The sequence below is a fragment of the Pristiophorus japonicus genome, chromosome 19 (genome assembly GCF_044704955.1).
Source record: "Pristiophorus japonicus isolate sPriJap1 chromosome 19, sPriJap1.hap1, whole genome shotgun sequence".
NCBI lineage: Eukaryota > Metazoa > Chordata > Chondrichthyes > Pristiophoridae > Pristiophorus > Pristiophorus japonicus.
In genome coordinates this window covers 2,988,533-3,001,346 of record NC_091995.1, presented here as the reverse complement: position 1 = coordinate 3,001,346, position 12,814 = coordinate 2,988,533, and the positions used below count along the sequence as shown (strand labels likewise).

At 51.1% G+C, this 12,814-nt stretch overlaps 1 protein-coding gene across 1 annotated transcript in view; it reads left to right on the top strand.

The window, feature by feature from the left end:
• LOC139230623 (choline transporter-like protein 4) overlaps positions 1 to 12,814 on the top strand; it is a 69,395-nt gene that overhangs the window by 258 nt on the left and 56,323 nt on the right. Inside the window, exons 2-3 of the mRNA XM_070862439.1 lie at positions 2,329 to 2,377; positions 11,646 to 11,719. Of these exons, the coding sequence (XP_070718540.1) occupies positions 2,329 to 2,377; positions 11,646 to 11,719 (123 nt within the window). The remainder of the gene's footprint in view (positions 1 to 2,328; positions 2,378 to 11,645; positions 11,720 to 12,814) is intronic.

Below are 12,814 nucleotides of genomic sequence, written 5' to 3'. Positions count from 1 at the left end.
CCTTGGTTAGACCACACTTGGAGTAATGCGTACAGTTCTGGTCGGCATATTATAAAAAGGATATAGAGGCAGTGGAGAGGATGCAGAGAATATTTACAAGGATGATGCCAGAAATGCGAGGGTTTAACATATTAGCGAAGGATGAACAGGCTGGGCCTCGTTTATCATGAAAAAAGAAGGCTGAGGGGTGACCTAATAGAGGTCTTTAGAACTATGAAAGGTTTCGATCGAGTGGATAGAGAGAGAATGTTTCCACTTGTGGGGAAAAGCATAACTAGCAGCCTGGGGGGTACTTGTGCATGAAACACAAAAGGTTAGTATGCAGGTACAGCAAGTGATCAGGAAGGCCAATGGAATCTTGGCCTTTATTGCAAAGGGGATGGAGTATAAAAGCAGGGAAGTCTTGCTAAAGTTATACAGGGTATTGGTGAGGCCACACCTGGAATACTGCGTGCAGTTTTGGTCTCCATATTTAAGGAAGGATATACTTGCTTTGGAGGCAGTTCAGAGAAGGTTCACTCGGTTGATTCCGGGGATGAGGGGGTTGACTTATGAGGAAAGGTTGAGGAGGTTGGGCCTCTACTCATTGGAGTTCAGAAGAATGAGAGGTGATCTTATCGAAACATATAAGATAATGGGGGCTCGACAAGGCGGATGCAGAGAGGATGTTTCCACTGATGGGGGAGACTAGAACTAGGGGGCATGGTCTTAGAATAAGGGGCCGCCCATTTAAAACTGAGATGAGGAGGAATTTCTTCTCTCAGAGGGTTGTAAATCTGGGGAATTCACTGCCTCAGAGAGCTGTGGAGGCTGGGTCATTGAGTATATTTAAGGCGGAGATAGACAGATTTTTGAGCGATAGGGGAATAAGGGGTTATGGGGAGCGGGCAGGGAAGTGGACCTGAGTCCATGATCGGATCAGCCATGATCGTATTAAATGGCGGAGCAGGCTCGAGGGGCCGTATGGCCGACTCCTGCTCCTATTTCTTATGTTCTTGTGTTCCATAACCCTTTTAATTCCTTTTCCCAACAAAAATCTATTTATCACAGTGTTGATATTTTCAGTCGACCTGTAGATTGAGTAGCCTTTTGGAGGATGGGGTGGAGAGAGTTCCAGATTCCCACAACCCTTCGTGTGAACCAGTGCTCCCTGAACGGCCTGGCTCTAATGTTAAGGTTGACAGTATTTATGTTAAAAGTTGTGACCAGTATAAATGCCTGACACTTGATATCTCTCCTCCCTTAACCAGCCACCACTGATGTAGATCACACTCTATTGATGCGTCTCCAGTCCTCATTTAGAAACATAGACAATAGGAGCAGTGGTCGGCCATTCGGCCCTTCGAGCCTGCACCACCATTCAATATGATCATGGCTGATCCTCTATCTCAACATCATATTCCCGCTTTCTCCCCATACCCCTTGATGTCTTTTGTGTCTAGAAATCTCTCTATCTCCCTCTTAAATACATTCAGTGACTTGGCCTCCACAGCCTTCTGTGGTAGAGAATTCCACAGGTTCACCACCCTCTGAGTGAGAACATTTCTCCTCATCTCGGTCCTAAATTTCCTGCCCCGTATCCTGAGACTGTGACCCCTTGTTCTAGACTTCCCAGCCCCGGGGAAACATCCTCCCCGCATCCAGTCTGTCCAACCCCGTCAGAATTTTATACCTTTCAATGAGATCCCCTCTCATTCTTCTAATTACCATTAAGTTCATCAATAACAAGTTTTGCAACTTTAATTTTGAACATATGAATACAGCCCAGTCGACCCAATCTCTCCTCATACCACAGTCCTGCCGTCCCAGGAATCAGTCTGGTGAACCTTCGCTGCACTCCCTCTGTGGCAAGTATATCCTTCCTTAGGTAAGGAGACCAAAACTGCACACAATACTCCAGGTGTGGTCTCACCAAGGCCCTGTATAACTGTAGTGAGACATCCTTGCTCCTGTACTCAAATCCTCTTGCGATGAAGGCCAACATACCATTTGCCCCTAACTGCTTGCTGCACCTGCATTTAAACTATCTTGAAGCATTGGCACAATGATCTAGCTTCCAGACCCAATGCGTGTTTGCAATACTGAATGCCGTGCTTACGTTTTAAGCATAAACCTTCCTCGGCATACTTCTGTGGAGCATCGCAACCAACGGCGCGAGCTGCTGTGTCTCCTGGGGCCGATTGAGTGTTGGGTGTGTGTGGGCCACGTATCCCGGGTGGTCACCAAGAGGGTCCAGCTCCGTATCCGGGGGGTGGGGGGAGGGGTCACCGTGTGCCTTTCCAGGCTGAGTTCTAACCAGCTGTTGCTGTTTTGCTCTCTGTTTACCAGGGGAACCGACCAAGTATGACCCGACCTTCAGAGGCCCAATCAGGAACAGGTATGACTTCGGCGCGTGCTGATTGGTCCATTCTGGGGCGTCTGGGTGGGAGGAAGTTTGTGTTGGTGTGTGTGTGTGGATAGAGTACATCGTGGGTGTGGGGGGGGGGGGTATCGAGGTGTGGCTGGGCTGTGTGTGTCACATTTGTGTGGGTGGAATGGGTAGGGTGGGCTGCGGGTTTGGTGGGTGTGTGAAAGGTGTGTGTGTTTTGTCTCTGTCTCTGTCTCTCTCTGTTTCCCCTCTCTCTCTGTTTCCCCTCTCTCTCTCTCTCTCTCTCTCTCTCTCTCTCTCTCTCTCTCTCTCTCTCTCTCTGTCTTCTCTCTCTCTCTCTGTCTTCTCTCTCTCTCTCTCTGTCTTCTCTCTCTCTCTCTCTGTCTTCTCTCTCTCTCTCTGTCTTCTCTCTCTGTCTTCTCTCTCTCTCTCTCTCTCTGTCTCCTCTCTCTCTCTCTCTCTGTCTCTCTCTGTCTCCCTCTCTCGCTCTCTCTCCTCTCTTTCTCTCTCTGTCTCCTCTCTCCTCTCTCTCTCTCTCTCTCTCTCTCTCTCTCTCTCTCTCTCTCTCTGTCTTCTCTCTCTCTCTCTGTCTTCTCTCTCTCTCTCTCTGTCTTCTCTCTCTCTCTCTCTGTCTTCTCTCTCTCTCTCTGTCTTCTCTCTCTGTCTTCTCTCTCTCTCTCTCTCTCTGTCTCCTCTCTCTCTCTCTCTCTGTCTCTCTCTGTCTCCCTCTCTCGCTCTCTCTCCTCTCTTTCTCTCTCTGTCTCCTCTCTCCTCTCTCTCTGTCTCCTCTCTCCTCTCGCTCTCTCTCTCTCTCTCTGTCTCTTTCTCGCTGTCGCTCGCTGTCTCTCTCTCGCTCTTGCTCTCACTCGGTGAGAGGAACTGAATGCAGTGCTGTTGACTATAAGACCTGCATTTCTATAGCGCCTTTGGCCTTACCCGGAGATCCAATGGTTGATATTGCGGCCCTGAGGTGGATATGAATGTGTGTGTCACAAGTTGCTGTTCCCTGCAATGGACCGTACACTGAAGGGAGCGCTTGCAAGCGACTCTGTGAGCGAGATAGAAACATAGAAATTTACAGCGCAGAAGGAGGCCATTTCGACCCATCGTGTCCGTGCCGGCCGACAAAGAGCCGCACGGCCCTCGGTCAGCAGCCCTGAAGGTTACATATAAACCTGTGAACAATGACGGAAAGGTAAAGAGCACCCAGCCCAACCAGTCCGCCTCACACAACTGCGACACCCCTTATACTGAAACATTCTACACTCCACCCCAACCGGAGTCATGTGATCTCCTGGGAGAGGGAAAAACCAGATAAAAACCCAGGCCAATTTAGGGAGAAAAAATCTGGGAAAATTCCTCTCCAACCCATCCAGGCGATCGAAACGAGTCCAGAAGATCACTCTGGCCTCATAACTAAGATTCTCCATTCCAGGCAGCATGCTAGTAAATCTCCTCTGCATCCTCTCCAGTGCAATCACGTCCTTCCTATAATACGGTGACCAGAACTGCACGCAGTACTCCAGCTGTGTGGCCTAACCAAAGTATTATACAATGTCCCTCCACTCCTCCTGGCTCTGCCTCCCTCACTCTGCTATTATGGGATCGATATTACAGTCTCACTTTGAACCCCTTCCCTACCCGACTGTAAAAGAGAGACATGAATTTATATAGCGCCTTTCACGACCACCGGACGTCCCAAAGAGCTTTATAGCCAATGAAATACTTTTGGAAGTGTAGTCACTGTTGTATTGTGGGAAACGCGGCAGCCAATTTGCGCACAGCAAGCTCCCACAAGCAGCAATGTGATAATGACCTGGTAATCTGCTTTATTGTTACATTGACTGAGGGATAAATATTGGCTCCAGGATAACTCCCCTGCTCTTCTTCAAAATAGTGCCATGGGATCTTTTACGTCCTCCTGAGAGAGCAGGCGGGACCTCGATGAAGTACGTTAGTACAAGTATTGTAGCAACAACACGTTGCTTTTATTGCAAGGGGGATGGAGTATAAAAGTAGGGAAGTCTTGTTACAATTGGATTTAAGGAAGGATATACTTGCATTGGAGGCAGTTCAGAGAAGGTTCACAAGGTTGATTTTGGAGATGAAGGTTTGACTTATGAAGAAAGGTTGAGTAGGTTGGGCCTTTACTCATTGGAGTTTAGAAGAATGAGAGGCGATCTTATTAAAACGTATAAGATACTGAAGGGGGCTTGGCAGGGTCGATGCAGAGGTGTTGTTTCTCCTCGTGGGGAAATCTAGAACTGGGGGACATCGTCTCAGAATAAGGGGCCACCCATTTAAAACTGAGATGAGGAGGAATTTCTTCTCTCTGAGGGCCCAAGTTTGCACATGATAAAAAAACGGGCGCCCCTCCGAGCTGGGCGCCCGTTTTTCGCGCCTAAAGCGGCGCCGGAAAAAAAAGGAGCGATTCTGGAGCGCCCTGCAGCTCCTTGTCTGCCTGGTGCGGCGCCCAGGGGGGCGGAGCCTACACTCGCGCCGATTTTGTAAGTGGGAGGGGGCGGGTACTATTTAAATTAGTTTTTTCCTGCCGGCAATGCTGCGCGTGCGCGTTGGAGCGTTCGCGCATGCGCAGTGTGAAAAAACATTGGCACTCGGCCATTTTTGTAGTTCTTTGCAGCTGTTTAGTTTTTGAACATTTTTTAATAAAAGCACATTGCCATCAGCACAGAGGCTTCTTGCAGCAGTGAGAAGGCTGCAGGAAGCCTCAGAAAGTTGAGGCAGCCGTTTCCCGACGAACTCCCCCTTTTGCCGTCGGGAAATGGCTCCTCAATTTCTGAGGCTTCCTGCAGCCTTCTCTCTTTCCCGCCAGCCGTCTGGAACGGCTCCATTCCCTTCCCCCCTCCCCCCCCCCCCCCCCCCCGCGTTCGGTCGGCTCCCCCCTCCCCCCGCCCCGCCTGCGTTCGGTCGGCTGCCTCGTTTTATGAGGCTTGCTACAGCATTCTCCCTGGCTGAAGCACTTTCACACAGGTAGGAAGATGGTTTATTTAATCTTTTCTTTGCTTATAAATGTTTATTCAGGTTGGATTTATTTGTATAATATTTGTATAAGTATAAATAAGGATTGATTGTAGAATTTAATGAGTTCCCTTCCCCCCCCCCACCGCGTTCTGGACGCCTAATTTGTAACCTGCGCCTGATTTTGTAATGTGTAGAACAGGTTTTTTCAGTTCTGCAAAAATCTTCACTTACTCCATTCTACTTTAGTTTGGAGTACGTTTTCACTGTGGAAACTTTCAAATCAGGCGTCAGTGGCCGGACACGCCCCCTTTTGAAGAAAAAATTCTGTTCCAAAGTAGAACTGTTCTACCTGACTGCAGAAAAAAAAAATGTGGAGAATTGCGAATTCTAAGATAGTCCATTCTCCACCAGTTGCTCCTAAAAAATCAGGCGCGAATCATGTGGAAACTTGGGCCATGAGTTGTAAATCTGTGGAATTCTCTGCCCAGAGAGCTGTGGAGGCTGGGACATTGAATAAATTTAAGGCGGGGATAGATAGATTTTTGAACGGTAAGGGAGTGAAGGGTTATGGGGAGAAGGCAGGGAAGTGGAGCTGAGCCCATGATCAGATCAGCCATGATGGTATTAAATGGCGGAGCAGGCTCGAGGGGCTGTATGGCCTACTCCTGCTCCTATTTCTTATATTCTTATCATGCCCCTTGTATTAATTTGTCCTGTATTGCTCCCACATTAATCTTTAATTCCTGGAGGGTTGCCCATGAGTGATCAAATTCAATTTCACATTTGCCCTGGTGGAACTTGAACTCGTGATCTCTGTGTTGCTCGTGTAGAGCTGTATACACTGATATATTGCAGGCACTTCCAGCGCTGCCTGCGTAAGATCCTACAAATCCCCTGGGAGGACAGACGCACCAACGTTAGCGTCCTCGACCAGGCCAACATCCCCAGCATGGAAGCACTGACCACACTCGACCAGCTCCGTTTGGCGGGCCACATTGTCCACATGCCCCGATGCAAGACTCTCAAAGCAAGCGCTCTACTCGGAACTCCGACACGGCAAGCGAGCCCCAGGTGGGCAGAGGAAACGTTTCAAGGACCACCCTCAAAGCCTCCCTGATAAAGTGCAACATTTCCACCGACACCTGGGAGTCCCTGGCCAAAGACCGACCTCAGTGGAGGAAGTGCATCCGGGAGGGCGCTGAGCACCTCGAGTCTCGTCGCCGAGAGCATGCAGGAATCAAGCGCAGGCAGCGGAAGGAGCGTGCGGCAAACCTGTCCCACCCTCCCCTTCCCTCAACCACTGTCTGTCCCACCTGTGACAGACGGTAATTCCCGTATTGGACTGTTCAGTCACCTGCAAACTCACTTGTAGAGTGGAAGCAAGTCTTCCTCGATTCCAAAGGACCGGCTAAGATTCCATTCCCATGGCTCTTGAGATGAGCTGTAAATTATATATTTTCCCAATTGTTTACATGTGTTTGAAAAGCCCTCCGCTCAGCACTGTCAGGAGTGGGGGCGGGGGTGGAGATGTTGAGGGATTGGGGGGAAGGTAGGGTGGAGATGTTGAGGGATCGGGGGGTGGGGAGGGTAGGGTGGAGATGTTGAGGAGGCGGGGGGAGGGTGGGGTGGAGATGTTGAGGGATGGGGAGGAGGGTGGAGTGGAGATGTTGAGGGATTCGGAGGGTGGGGTGGAGATGTTGAGGGATTGGGAGGTGTGGGGCGTCTCGCTATCGGGACTGTTCCTTTTTTTTTTTAAATCTACGAATTCTCGGGGGGGGGAAAAGACACCCACTTCCTGATGAAATCATTAAACAGCAAGGTTGAAGTACAGGTTCAACTGGAGGTCAATTACCATTGATAATGATCATTAACTTGGAGAGCAGGCCAACGTCCCCAGCATCGAAGCACTGACCACACTTGACCAGCTCAGCTGGGCAGGCCACATTGTCCACATGCCCCGACACGAGACTCCCAAAGTAAGGGCTCTACTTGGAACTCCTTCACGGTAAACGAGCCAAAGGTGGGCAGAGGAAACGTTACAAGGGACCACCCTCAAAGCCTCCCTGATAAAGTGCAACATCCCCACCGACACCTGGGAGTCCCTGGCCAAAGACCAGACTGCCCTAAGTGGAGGAAGTGCATCCGGGAGGGCGCTGAGCACCTCGAGTCTCGTCGCCGAGAGCATGCAGAAACCAAGCGCAGGCAGCGGAAGGAGCGTGCGGCAAACCAGTCCCACCCTCCCCTTCCCTCAACCACTGTCTGCCCACCTGTGACAGGGACTGTGGTTCTCGTATTGGACTGTTCAGCCACCGAAGGACTCAGTTTCAGAGTGGAAGCAAGTCTTCCTCGATTCCGAGGGACTACCTATGATGATGGTGATGGATTACCAGTTGACATCTCTAGCTCACTGAATCGCTGGCACCTTCCGAAACAGTTACCTCCCGCCCGGTTTTAACAGATTAAAAAAATACTGACTGGGATGGACAGACACGGTGATAAAACGTTGTGTTCTGTAACGCAATTTTCCTTTGCCTTTTTCCATTTGTCTCTCACTTATCTTCTCCACCTCCGGCCCCGATCCTGCTCCCCAGATATTAGCAGAGCGCGTGGTGCAGTCCAGAATGTTAAAGACGAGGATTTATATAGCGCCTTTCAGGACCACCAGATGTCTCAAAGTGCTTTACAGACAATGAAGTACTTTCGGAGTGTAGTCACTGTTGTAATGTGGGAAACGTGGCAGCCAATTTGCGCACAGCAAGCTCCCACACACAGCAATGTGCTAATGACCTGATAATCTGTGTTTTTTTAATGTTGATTGAGAGATACATATTGGCCCCAGGACACCGGGGATAACTCCCCTGCTCTTTTTTCGAAAATATGCCATGGAATTTTTTACGTCCACCTGAGAGGGCAGACAGGGCCTCGGTTTAACGTCTCATCCAAAAGACGGCCCCTCCGACAGTGCGGCGCTCCCTCAGTACTGCCCCTCCGACAGTGCGGCGCACCCTCAGTACTGCCCCTCCGACAGTGCGGCGCTCCCTCAGTACTGCCCCTCCGACAGTGCGGCACTCCCTCAGTACTGCCCCTCCGCCAGTGCGGCCGCTCCCTTAGTACTGCCCCTCCGACAGTGCAGCACTCCCTCAGTACTGCCCCTCCGACAGTGCGGCGCTCCCTCAGTACTGCCCCTCCGACAGTGCGGCGCTCCCTACCAGGGGTGGGTGTGTCGAGGGGGTGGGGGAGGGTAAGGTGTGTCGAGGGGGGGGGGGGAATGGGGGGAGGGGGGAGGGGAGGAGTATGTCGAGGGGGGGGAGGGGAGGGTGTGTCGGGGGGGGGAAGAGAAGGGGGGGTGGGGGGGGAAGAAAAGGGGGGGGTGTGTGGAGGGGGGGGGGAGGGGAGGGGAGGAGGGACCCGGGGTCTGTTTGGGGGGCGGGGCGGAGGAAGGGCGTTGGGTCTGTCTCGGCGGGGGGAGGAAAATGGGGGTGTGCGGGTTGCCTGGGGTCTGTCTGGGCGGTGCGGGAGGGTCGCCGGGTACCAGTGTCTTTCTGCACCATTCTCGGTCCGGGACACGGGGCAATTGATGGGAATGTCTGTTTGTAAAACGAGGATGGAGGGAGAGAAATCTGGTGGCACCCCTCGGTTGCAGAGTTAATCCGGGCGGAGCGATACATTTTGTGCCGGCGAGCGGATTGCACCTGAGGCTGCAAAATTAATCAGTCGGTCCCTGAGTGGGGCGCTGAGGGAGGCGTTGCACACCTCTCTTGGGGCGCTAGGCCGGCTGTTGGCATGGGAAGATCCCGAGCTCAAGAGCCGGCCTTGTAGAGAGGCCACGGCGGTGGGGGAGACCTGGAAATAAACCAGCAGGGGGCGCTCTGTGGAGCGCTACGGAGCGGGCGGGAGCTAAAAATCGAGCCAGCCTCACCACCACAACGGCTTGGCTCTCCCCGGGCGGTAATACTCCACGCCCACCCCCGAAACCATCCCCGAAACCATCCCCGAAACCATCCCCGAAACCATCCCCGAAACCATCCCCGAAACCATCCCCGAAACCATCCCCGAAACCATCCCCGAAACCATCCCCGAAACCATCCCCGAAACCATCCCCGAAACCATCCCCGAAACCATCCCCGAAACCATCCCCGAAAACCCAGCGGGGCGCTGGAAGCTTACCGACACCATTGCCGCCCCTCCAGGGGCCGCTAACAGGACACGGCAGAAGCCCAAAATCCCTCCCTCGGTGTGAGCCTGCAGCAGAGTCGGTCAGTGGAGCTAACAGAGGCTCCTGGCTCGCCTGCTGTGTGTGTGTGTGTGTGTCTCTGCAGTCCCCGCTCGCTGACCTGTGTTTGTCTTAAAACATCATTATCGTCGGCAGTCCCTCGGAATCAAGGAAGACTTGCTTCCACTCTGAGAATGAGTCCTCAGGTGGCTGAACAGTCCAATACGGGAACCACAGTCCCTGTCACAGGTGGGACAGACAGTGGTTGAGGGAAGGGGAGGGTGGGACTGGTTTGCCGCACGCTCCTTCCGCTGCCTGCGCTTGCTTTCTGCATGCTCTCGGCGACGAGACTCGAGGTGCTCAGCGCCCTCCCGGATGCACTTCCTCCACTGAGGGCGGACTGGTCTTTGGCCCAGGGACTCCCAGGTGTCGGTGGGGATGTTGCACTTTATCAGGGAGGCTTTGAGGGTGTCCCTGTAACGTTTCCTCTGCCCACCTTTGGCTCGTTTGCCGTGAAGGAGTTCCGAGTAGAGCGCTTGCTTTGGGAGTCTCGTGTCGGGCATGCGGACAATGGGGCCTGCCCAGCGGAGCTGATCGAGTGTGGTCAGTGCTTCGATGCTGGGGATGTTGGCCTGGTCGAGGACACTAACGTTGGTGCGTCTGTCCTCCCAGGGGATTTGTAGGATCTTGTGGAGACATCGTTGGTGGTATTTCTCCAGCAACTTGAGGTGTCTACTGTACATGGTCCATGTCTCTGAGCCTTACAGGAGGGCGGGTATTACTACAGCCCTGTCGGCCATGAGCTTGGCGGTGGTTTTGAGGGACTGATCTTCAAACACTCGTTTCCTCAGGCGGCCGAAGGCTGCACTGGCGCACTGGAGGCAGTGTTGGATCTCCTTGTCAATGTCTGCTCTTGTTGATAGGAGGCTCCCGAGATAAGGGAAGTGATCCATGTTGTCTTCAAACACACTTCTGTTGGTTCTCTTGGCCACTAACAAATTCCTCCTTCTGGTTATAATCACTTTATTCTTTAACTTCAGCATAGAAAGCAATTTGCAAGCAATAGTATAGTCACAGATATAGAGAACACGAACCTAAGCATGGATCTTCTTGTGCTGCCTGAACAAAGGATAAAACTTACCTTTTATACACAGCTTTCAAACTGGAGTTGGCATTGCTGAATATGGTTGGCTCTGGCTACTGCATAGTCCTGAGACGCAAGCTTGCATTTTCTTCTTGTGCATCTACAACAACAACTTGTATTTATATAGCGCTTTTAACGTACATCAACGACCTTAGAAACACATTAAAACACTAGCCTGACTGTGGTAAGCATAAACCTTCTAGTCTCTAGATTTTCTTATCCGAACATAATATTTCTATTCTAAACATCGAAACCCACAGCGCAGAAGGAGGCCATCTCGACCCATCGTGTCCCTGCCGGCCGACAAAGAGCCACAAGGCCCTCGGTCAGCAGCCCTGAAGGTTACATATAAACCTATGGACAGTACGGAAAGGCAAAGAGCAACCAGTCCACCCCACACAACTGCCACACTCCTTATACTGAAACATTCTACACTCCACCCCAAGCGGAGCCATGTGATCTCCTGGGAGAGGCCAAAACCAGATTTAAAAACCCAGGTCAATTGGGGGGAAAAAAAAATCTGTGAAAATTCCTGTCTGACCCATCCAGGCGATGGAAACTAGTCCAGGAGATCACCCTGGCCGTATTCGATTCCCTGTAGTACTTACCATCGTATCTGCACCAGCCAACAAGAGGTTATCCAGTCTAATCCCACTAAATAGCTCTCGATCCGGAACCCTGCAGGTTACGGCACTTCAAGTGCTCATCCAAGCACCTTTTAAATGTAACGATATGAAAATGTTCAAGGCCATAATTACCAAGTGACATTGCTGTGTGTAGTGTGTGTGTGATGATAGCAAAGACATGTTTTCCGATATTGAATGACCTAAACATGAACAGCTCTCAGACGCTGAATTAACTGAGTTCCGTGTGTTAACAATGTGTTGCCCTGGTTACTGATTGAAAAGAATCTTTCTGCTTATGTTTTTGTTTTGTAGGAGCTGCACGGACATCATCTGCTGCATCCTGTTTATGGTCTTCATCGTGGGCTACATGGTCGTGGGAATCCTGGGTAAGGGTCAGCTCGGGTTCAATTTCTCCTCGTCTGTTCCTTCGCCCTTGTGTCCCTCCATTTCTTCTCCCCATAAGGTGCCATAAGAACATAAGAACATAAGAAATAGGAGTAGGCCATACGCCCCCTCGAGCCTGCTCCGCCATTTAATCCGATCATGGGCTCAGTTCCACTTCCCTGCCCGCTCCCCACAACCCTTGACTGCCTTATCACTCAAAAATCTGTCTATCTCCTCCTCAAATATATTCAATGACCCAGCCTCCACAGCTCTCTTGGGGTAGAGAGTTCCAAAGATTTACGACCCTCTGAGAAGAAATTCCTCCTCATTTCTGTTTTAAATGGGCGACCCCTTATTCTGAAACTATGCCCCTTGTTCTAGATTCCCCCACGAGGGGAAACATCCTCTCTGCATCCACCTTGTCAAGTTGCCTCATAATCTTATACGTCTCGATAAGATCACCCCTCATTCCTCTGAATTCCAATGAGTAGAGGCCCAACCTACTCAACCTTTCCTCATAAGTCAATCCCCTCATCTCCGGAATCATAGAAACATAGAAAGATAGAAAATAGGTGTAGACCATTCGGCCCTTCGAGCCTGCACCACCATTCAATATGATCATGGCTGATCATTCCCTCAGTACCCCTTTCCTGCTTTCTCTCCATACCCCTTGATCCCTTTTAGCCGTAAGGGCCATATCCAACTCCCTCTTGAATATATCCAACGAACTGGCATCAACAACTCTCTGCGGTAGGGAATTCCACAGGTTAACAACTCTCTGAGTGAAGAAGTTTCTCCTCATCTCAGTCCTAAATGGCTTACCCCTTATCCTTAGACTTTGACCTCTGGTTCTGGACTTCCCCAACATCGGGAACATTCTTCCTGCATCTAACCTGTCCAGTCCCTTCCGAATTTTATGTTTCTATGAGATCCCCTCTCATTCTTCTAAACTCCAGTGAATAAAGGCCCAGTCGATCCAGTCTCTCCTCATATGTCAGTCCTGCCATCCCGGGAATCAGTCTGGTGAACCTTTGCTGCACTCCCTCAATAACAAGAACGTCCTTCCTCAGATTAGGAGACCACAACTGAACACAATA